Consider the following 8,949-nt stretch of genomic DNA (forward strand, 5'->3'; position numbering starts at 1 on the left):
ACCCTCCGGTCTCCCTCCCAGATGACGACCAACCCCCAGGATGGCAGAAGCGCACCAAGCCGTGGCCTTCCAGTTCACGGTGACCCCAGAAGGGGTCGACTTCCGGCTCAGTCGGGAAGCCCTGAAACACATCTACCTGTCCGGGATCAACTCCTGGAAGAAACGCCTGATCCGCATCAAGGTGCGCGCAGGTCGTTCTCCTGCCGGTCCCACCAGCAGGTGCAGAGCAGAGCCCGCAGAGGCAGCAGTCACCCGTTGGTTCGGGTCCCTCACTACACCTTGGCTGGTGGCTCTGCGGGGCACAGGCTCCAGCAGCGCAGACATCAGAGAGGGGCTCAAGGTGTGGCTGGACGCAGTGAACTGCAGGTGTGAGTGTGTGGAGGTGGAGCAAGGAGAGCACAGCGGCAGCCAGGGCAGAAAGCCTTCCAGGCAAAGACAGGAGCTCTCTCCCAGGACTTCACAGGTGTCGACTAACCTCACAACTTCGTGCTCTGTAAGGTATCTGTCTCTGCCCCCACAGAATGGCATCCTTAGGGGTGTGTACCCTGGCAGCCCCACCAGCTGGCTGGTCGTCGTCATGGCAACAGTGGGTTCTTCCTACTGCAACGTGGACGTCTCCTTGGGGCTGGTCGGTTGCATCCAGAGATGCCTCCCTCAAGGGTAAGAGGCAAGGCGGGAAGGGAACAGGTGTCACCAGGGAGGGCTGAGTATAGCTCTCAAGACCGAGGTTCCTGAGCTGGACAGATGCAACAGCCATCGGCAGTCACAGGGGCAGCCCTCTCTGGGGACCATTGTCATCTCTCCCATGTCAGCTGGTAGTCACACTCAGATATAAGTGTGCCCAGGGAGGCTCTTGCCCTCAGTGCCTCCCCCAAGATAGTTCACAGGTCATCCAGGGCTAGCCTTGAGAGAACCCCCTGCCGCCCTCCCCTCTTGTCCAATAGGTGTGGTCCCTACCAGACCCCACAGACCAGGGCACTTCTCAGCATGGCCATCTTCTCCACTGGGATCTGGGTGACAGGCATCTTCTTCTTCCGCCAAACCTTGAAGCTGCTTCTTTCCTACCACGGGTGGATGTTTGAGATGCACGGCAAGACCAGCCACTTCACCAAGATCTGGGCTGTGAGCAGAAGCCAGCAGAGGGGTTCGGGCATCTGGTTTGAGGCCTCATGGGCTCCCTGGGGTTCTAAGCTGCAGGGGAGAGGCAGATGGGGCACTGGTGCCTGGCATGTGGGCTGAGAAGGTCTCAAGTGTCTTCTGGTTTCTTTCCACCATTTCTGTTGGCTCCTGCCCCACCACTCTGCTCTGCACCCCTAGGTCTGTGTCCGCCTTCTGTCCAGCCGGCGGCCCATGCTCTACAGCTTCCAGACGTCTCTGCCTAAGCTGCCCGTGCCTGGCGTGACCACCACAATTCGGCGGGTGAGGCATGCCTGTGAACCCAGAGGACTTGTCAACACCTAAGGGGCTCTTCTGTACAAAAAGTGGGCTTGAGAATAATGGGCCTGAATGAGAGGGAGAGGTGGGAAGAGAATTAAGACAAGGCGGCCATTGCTGTCTGGCCCCCGTGGTGACAATAACTTGGCCGAACAGTACCTAGAATCTGTGCGCCCCTTGTTGGACGATGAGGAATACTACCGCATGGAGACACTGGCCAAAGAATTCCAGGACAAGACTGCCCCCAGGCTGCAGAAATACCTAGTACTCAAGTCGTGGTGGGCCACCAACTATGTAAGTTTGCCCTCCTGGGCTTATTCTTGTCCATGGTGTTGTCCCGGATGCCCCCCCCAGCTCTGACCTCCCACTCACCCGCAGGTGAGCGACTGGTGGGAAGAGTACATCTACCTTCGAGGCAGGAGCCCCCTCATGGTGAACAGCAACTATTATGTCATGGTAAGAACCAAAGGCCCCCAGGCTCCCGTGTGTGCTTAGCTCTGCTCAAAGCAAAGGTCTTGGAGGACAGCCCAGGGCCCTGGCAGCAGTTTCCATGGGCAAGTGGGGCTTATAGACTGAGGCCTGCGGGAGAGAGAAGACAGTGAGTAGATCCTGGAAGAGCCCAGCTGCAGCTTAGGGACTACAGGGCGCCTGAGATGAGAACCAGGACCCCACAGCCTGTCCCTGCCTCTCTCAGAGTCTCTCAGGCTTGCTACCCCAGGCAGCTCAGGCTCTGTCACCCCTCCTTGGTTTCCTCATTGGCCTCACACTACAGGCTCCTAGCTGTCCTGATACCGTAACCAGGGAACTTTCTAAAATGCCTTGTTTTGTGTAGTGTCAGATCACAGGATGAAGGCCGGGCTGCAGGAGGTTGCTGTCTGCCCCTGCCTCATGTACCCAGCCCTTCTTGTGGCTCTCGGAGTCTCTCTCCCACCCAGCTACTCAGTTTCAGGGCATGCCTCTCATAGCCCACTGTCCAAAGCTCACTTAGCCCTGCAAAGCCTGCTGGACTTCTCCACAGGCTGTCCTTCCAGGAACTTATACACAGCTTGCGCGCACGAGAGGTTTTAAGCTGCTCTTTAGGGTAGAACTCCTTTCTCAAAGCAAAATCAGTAAAATATGAACAAATAAAACAGGTTATTTTTAAAAAGTCAGAGCAGAAGATTCACATAATCAGTTTTGCATTTCTGGAAGTTCCTCCTGACAGTGTGTGCAGGCTGCATTGCAGGAAGGAGATCAGACACCTCGGTCCCTGGGCATCCCAGACAGAGGTGCCCACGCTGCACTCCGCTCTCTTGGCAGGACCTTGTGCTCGTCAAGAACACTGAGGTACAGGCAGCCCGCCTAGGAAATGTCGTCCATGCCATGATCATGTATCGCCGTAAACTAGACCGTGAAGAGATCAAGCCCGTGAGTCACATCAGGGCTGAGGGCGGGACAGGGGAGGAGACCTGAGCCTGAGCCATACCGGGCCTTCTTCGCAGGTGATGGCACTGGGCATCGTACCTATGTGCTCCTATCAGATGGAGAGGATGTTCAACACCACTCGAATCCCAGGGAAGGAGACAGGTACCAGGTCCCAGCCAGGCCCTCTCCCAGCTGTGGGCCCACGTGGCTGGGTGCCCTGCTGCCTGCTTACCACCAAGCATCCCCAGCATCTCAGGACCAATTCGTGACAGATACTGGACGTCTGCTATTTGCAGGCGTGATGCTGGTGCTGGGACTTTCAGGGCCCAGAACAGAACTCTCCCCTCCAGGGCTCACTGCACATGGGGAAGAGAGTGGCAGGAGGTGTACTGCCTGGCAGATGCCCTCCTGGAGCCTGCAAAAGAGGAGGGGAGGGGCTCACGCGGGGTCTGCTCCTGACACTGTGTCTTCAGGCACTTCGCACAACTTCTGAGTGCCTCAGTTTCGTCATCTGCGAAATACTTCATAGGATTGTGGCTGATGTTATGTGGGAGGTAGCAGAAGCACCCAGCACAGGGCCTGGCTTAGCACCCCAGGATCCCGCCCCAGGGGCAGGAAGACCCAGGGCAGAGGCCAGGTCAAGCAGGGACTGCAGGGGCCACCTCGTGCAGGGGAGGTGGGACCTTTCCAGGGCGCAGCTGGAGCACAAGGTGCTCCCCGTGCCCTGCCTCATCTTGCCCATGGCCTCTGTCACAGACACGCTGCAGCACCTCTCGGACAGCAGGCATGTGGTCGTCTACCACAAGGGACGCTTCTTCAAGGTGTGGCTCTATGAGGGCTCGCGTCTGCTCCAGCCCCGGGACCTGGAGATGCAGTTCCAGAGGATCCTGGATGACCCCTCCCCTCCGCAGCCTGGGGAGGAGAGGCTGGCAGCCCTCACTGCGGGGGGCAGGTAGCAGCCTTTGGGGAGGGGCTGTCCTGGCCAGTTCGAGGTTTCACGAGGGAGGAGCTGGGCCCTGCCAGCCAACCTGGAACTGGGGGCTGGAGGCACACTTGAGGGAGGTGTGTATAGGACCTGCAGGAAGGGGCACTGGTGGTTATGACAGGTGGACAGCAGGCGTACCCCACTGCTAACGGGTGTGGCTACGTGGGAGTCTGTAGGGCAGGACCCTCTGGGACAGCCTGGTGCCGCCCCTCCCCTCCCCTGTCTCAGGCCCAGCCAGGTCCTGCCTGGGAGGTGCCCTTACCCCTTCCGTAGCACCCACTGCTGACCCTGCACTGTGCGGCAGGGTGGAGTGGGCGCAAGCACGCCAGGCCTTCTTCAGCTCTGGCAAGAACAAGGCCGCCCTGGAGGCCATCGAGCGTGCTGCCTTCCTCGTGGCCCTGGACGAGGAGTCCCACTCCTATGACCCCGAGGACGAGGCCAGCCTTAGCCTCTATGGCAAGGCCCTGCTCCATGGCAACTGCTACAACAGGTACAGCACCTCTTGCTTCACAGGTGACAATAGGGGTGAGAGGTTAGAGGTTAAAGTTAGAAGTCACCATGAGGGGCCGGGCTCAGTGGCTCAGCCTGCCATCCTAGCACTTTGGGAGGCCAAGGCAAGAGGATTGCCTGAGCCCGCGGGTTTGAGACCAGCCCAGACAACTTGGCAAGATCTCTTCTCTATGATAAATTTTTTTTTGAGTTGGAATCTCACTCTGTCACCCAGACTGGAGTGCAGTGGCCGCTCCCAGCCACCACAGCCTCGACCTGCTGGGCTCCGGCGATCCTTCCGCCTCAGCCTTCCAATTAGCTGGAATTACAGGCATGCATTACCACACCCGGCTGATTTTTTATTTATTGTAGATATGAGGTCTCGCCGCCCAGGCGGGTCTCAAACCTGCAGGCTCAGACAATCCACTCACCACAGCCTCCCAAAGGCGCGGGATTACAGGCTGAGCCACCAAGCCCGGCTTATGATAAATTTTTTAAAATTAGCCGGGCATGGGAGCACATGCCTATAGTTCTGGCTACTTGGAAGGCTGAGGTGGAAGGATCGCCAGAGCCCAGCGGGTTAACGCTGGGGTGGCCATGAATGTGCCACTGCACTCCAGCCTGGGCGATGGAGTGAGATTCCAAATAAAAAAAAAAGAGGTTACCATGAGGGTGAGCAGGTTACAGATAGAAGTTAGGGCTGTGATTCATGGTTAGATAGGGCTAGAAGTTAGACTAGAAGTTGGAGGTTTGGGTTGGAGATTAGGGTTTGGGATAGAGATTATGATTAGAGTAAGAGTTTAAGGTTAGGGCTAGGGTTAGAGGTGCAGAGAGGGCTAGGATTAAAGCCTGGGAATAGGATCAGGCTTGTCGATTGGGTCCGGTGGAGATGCCCAGTCTTGGTTTGTAGCTGTGGCTGCTCTTCCTGCAGGTGGTTCGACAAGTCCTTCACTCTCATTTCCTTCAAGAATGGTCAGCTGGGTCTCAACGCAGAACACGCGTGGGCAGACGCGCCCATCATCGGGCACCTGTGGGAGGTAGCAGCCCTGGAGAGGAAACCTGCAGGGCAAACTCTATCAGTGAGGCTGGTCTCTCAGTCTCATCTCTTTTTGCAGTTTGTCCTGGGCACCGACAGCTTCCACCTGGGCTACACAGAGACTGGGCACTGCATGGGCAAACCAAACCCTGCGCTGGCACCCCCCCTGCGACTACAGTGGGACATTTCAAAACAGGTGGGTCAGGACCTCCAGAGCAGGTATGCAGGCCAGGAAGGAGCAGGGTGGGCACAGTGGTGACAAACACCTATGTCATCTCTTCTTCTCCTTGTCCCGCCACCCGACCCCACCCTGGGGAAAGCCAGGAACTTCTCAGGATATCAGCAAGGGTCCATACTGGTCCCAGGGAGAACAGGGACTCCTCTGGGGCCATGTGTGGCTACAGGAAGGTATGAGATGTGAGGTTTATGTCCAGGGAGCACCTGCTAGCACCTCCCTCTTCACCACAAAGCTCAGCCCAGCCTGTGGTGGCTGAACCCCACGGGTTGTCCTTTATGTCCCCTCCTCCTGAGAGTAGGGCCAGCATCACCCTTCATCCATCAGCAAAACCTCATGCCACCCAGGCATGACCCAGAGTCTGCCTGGAGAGCCCTGCCCCCAGCTGACCCTGTCCCTGTCTTGGCAGTGCCAGGCGGTCATCGAGAGCTCCTACCAGGTGGCTAAGGCTCTGGCAGACGACGTGGAGTTGTACTGCTTCCAGTTCCTGCCCTTTGGCAAAGGCCTCATCAAGAAGTGCCGAACCAGCCCGGACGCCTTTGTGCAGATCGCACTGCAGCTGGCTCACTTCCGGGTAGGGGCCCCTGGGGCTGCGGAGTGGGCTGCACAGCACCAGGGTCCACCTGCCAGACTTATCCCTCTGTTTATCCCAGGACAGGGGTAAGTTCTGCCTGACCTATGAGGCCTCCATGACCAGAATGTTCCGGGAAGGGCGGACTGAGACCGTGCGTTCCTGTACCAACGAGTCCACAGCCTTTGTGCAGGCCATGATGGAGCAGTCCCACATGGTGAGTCCCCTACCCCAGTCCCTCACCCCTCTCTGGCCCACACAGGGCTCAGGGTTGACTGGTGAGGTGCAGCACCCGACTGCCTGGAGGGTCAGGGCCACTCTTCACCCCTCTGCTTCTGCTCTCCAGAAAGCAGACCTCCAAGATCTCTTCCGGAAAGCTTCTGAGAAGCACCAGAACATGTACCGCCTGGCAATGACAGGGGCAGGGATCGACAGGCACCTCTTCTGCCTCTACGTGGTTTCCAAGTACCTGGGGGTCAGCTCCCCCTTCCTGGCTGAGGTCAGTGTTGTTGACGGGCACGTCCTCTGTGCCTCTGCCCTCCTAGGCCCAGAGGCTCAGCCACCTTGTGATGGGGTCGGCTCATTTTCTGTCTGGGGCTCCCTGACTTTGCCCCGGAGGCCCAGGCCAGCCTTCCCACCCACTCCCGGCCCAGGCCTGCTGTCCTAGGACCGAGCAGGAACAGGATCCTCCCTGTAGAGTTGCCATTCTTGTGAGGGGAGGCAAATAGACAAGCATGGGGCCTGTTGGGTGGTGACGGCACTAGTGAGAGAAGTAAAAGAGGTGGCGATGGGGTGAGATAGAGGGAGGGCTGGGCAAGTCACACAGGCCTGCGGGGCAAGATGCTCTCGTGTCCACTCCTGCTCCCCCCTGCACAGGATGGCGCCTGACTCTGAGTAGGTGCCAGACACCCCCAGCTGGACGCGTGCTCCAAGTGCGGGGCATCCGACCAGCCGTGGCTTCTCGTCACAGGTCCTCTCCGAGCCCTGGCGCCTTTCCACCAGCCAGATTCCTCAGTCTCAAATCCGCATGTTCGACCCAGCCCAGCACCCTGACCACCTGGGCGCTGGAGGTGGCTTTGGCCCTGTGAGTGCCCTGAAGGGGGTGGCAGGCAGGAAAGTGCTAGGCCCGAGGCGGGAACACTTTGCTTAAAGGAGAGCATAACCCGCACCTGCTTGGAAGCAGAGTAGCAGCCATGGCCCCAGGCTCCATTTCCAATCCTGCCTGCTGGGGCGTGACCGTGCCCAGGCTAGGGACTGGGCAGCACGCTGGGTGCTTCTGAAACTTGCTTCCCTGAGAGAATCCAGCTCTCTCCCACCACCACCTTCACAGGGACTAGTGTGTCAGAAGGTCAGAGACCCCCTTGGAAAGGGAGGGAGTGATCTAGAGCGTGAGCCCTCAAGGGAAATGGGGAGGCCCTAGATCCCGGGGTGGGGCCCAGAACTGTAGGGGGCAGCAATCATGGTTTTTCCCCTGCTTCCTGGGGGTGGTGCTTAGAACAAATACAGTGTCTCGAGGCGGGGCCCCTTCCTGCCAATCTTGTGGGAAGGGCAAGTACAATACCAGCTTGCCTTTAGATCTTCAAGGTCTGGTTTGTGTTTTCTCCTTCACTGCTTGTGTTGCCCTTAGGTGGCAGATGATGGCTATGGGGTTTCCTACATGATTGCGGGCGAGAACATGATCTTCTTCCATGTCTCCAGCAAATTCTCAAGCTCAGAGACAGTGAGTCTCCTGCCCCAGCTCAGGCCTGAGGAAGGGTTGCCACACAGGCTGCCCAGGACCGCAGGGACCTCTGGCTATGGAAGCATGTTTGTTTGTGGGGACAGAGGGGTGAGTGTGTGCCTGAAGGTGCATCTGAGCTCTTGGCCCCTGCAGAATGCCCAGCGCTTTGGGAACCACATCCGCCAAGCCCTGCTGGACATCGCCGATCTCTTCCACATTCCCAAGGCTGACAACTGAGGGCTGGAGAAATGCCAGCTGCCCTTTCGTCCCCGTGTTGCGGCGGAAGGGGCCTTGGCCAGCTCGCAGGCATGAGAGGTGGCCACGCACGGGTGCCCGGGCCCCAAGGACAGCTCTGGCAGCAGGCCCTCCCCAGGCCGATCCTGCTCCCCGAGGTCCCAGGTGGTACAGGTGGGGCTGGAGCCAGGAGGGAATTCTGGCTTTTTTTCTTGGCAGATACCAATAAAAGTAAGGCTGCATAATTCTCTTAGCCCTTACGTACCTGTATTTTGTTCAGGGGCTGGGAGGCCCTCCCCCTGCCCCAGCTCAGTCCAGAGAGGTGTCAGGGAAGGGCTGGGGCTGGGAGACTGTTCATGAAAGAGTGTGCCCTGCCTTGAAATGTGTCTCTGCCGAGTGGCACAGGTTCTGAGACAGCTGTCCACACCCACGTGTGAGCTTGAATTAAATTCTTGCTTCAGAGCCTTCACTGTTCCTTGAGGCCACTTTTGCTCCTCTGCCAGAGAGCAGGGCCCCCTGCCCCCTCCACGCACAGGCATGGCCTGTGCACACCTCAGGGCTGGAGCACAACCCTAAAGAGGCCCCCGGCTTCGCCCCCCCACAGAAGGGGCTGCCTTCCTGGGCCTGGGGTGGTTTGCCAGGGGGTCATGTCTCTGAGGGGCATACAGGATGACCTGGAGCAACATATGCTCCCTCACTCAGGTCAGCCTTTCTACTAGTAATATTAAGAGTAAATAAAAAATAATTTTTATGAAGCGTGTAAGTAGGAGATTACTGTTTCTGCATGCTTGGATGAATCTAGATTTCAGCACTGCTGGGTGCTCAGGACTCAGAAGTGAAT

At 58.1% G+C, this 8,949-nt stretch overlaps 1 protein-coding gene across 4 annotated transcripts in view; it reads left to right on the top strand.

Annotated features, from left to right (window-relative positions):
* The window catches only part of CPT1B (carnitine palmitoyltransferase 1B), a 9,015-nt gene extending 438 nt beyond the window's left edge, over positions 1-8,577 (top strand). Inside the window, exons 2-20 of one of the 4 annotated variants that reach the window (XM_008071485.1) lie at positions 22-181; positions 521-660; positions 945-1,122; positions 1,318-1,419; positions 1,591-1,728; positions 1,813-1,890; positions 2,734-2,841; positions 2,916-3,000; positions 3,595-3,790; positions 4,128-4,313; positions 5,244-5,349; positions 5,428-5,544; positions 5,993-6,157; positions 6,237-6,371; positions 6,501-6,653; positions 7,125-7,238; positions 7,782-7,874; positions 8,028-8,113; positions 8,363-8,577. In XM_008071485.1, the coding sequence (XP_008069676.1) occupies positions 41-181; positions 521-660; positions 945-1,122; positions 1,318-1,419; positions 1,591-1,728; positions 1,813-1,890; positions 2,734-2,841; positions 2,916-3,000; positions 3,595-3,790; positions 4,128-4,313; positions 5,244-5,349; positions 5,428-5,544; positions 5,993-6,157; positions 6,237-6,371; positions 6,501-6,653; positions 7,125-7,238; positions 7,782-7,874; positions 8,028-8,111 (2,319 nt within the window). In that variant the 5' untranslated portion in view covers positions 22-40 and the 3' untranslated portion in view covers positions 8,112-8,113; positions 8,363-8,577. Of the gene's footprint in view, positions 182-520; positions 661-944; positions 1,123-1,317; positions 1,420-1,590; positions 1,729-1,812; positions 1,891-2,733; positions 2,842-2,915; positions 3,001-3,594; positions 3,791-4,127; positions 4,314-5,243; positions 5,350-5,427; positions 5,545-5,992; positions 6,158-6,236; positions 6,372-6,500; positions 6,654-7,124; positions 7,239-7,781; positions 7,875-8,027 lie in introns of all 4 variants that reach the window. The other 3 variants (XM_021718951.1, XM_008071496.1, XM_008071502.2) reach the window with 3 other exon arrangements.
* The last annotated feature ends 372 nt before the right edge of the window (positions 8,578-8,949 follow it).

Source organism: Carlito syrichta, unplaced genomic scaffold (assembly GCF_000164805.1).
Source record: "Carlito syrichta isolate Samal-C Ts95f unplaced genomic scaffold, Tarsius_syrichta-2.0.1 Scaffold113497, whole genome shotgun sequence".
In the NCBI taxonomy this organism is placed as follows: domain Eukaryota; kingdom Metazoa; phylum Chordata; class Mammalia; order Primates; family Tarsiidae; genus Carlito; species Carlito syrichta.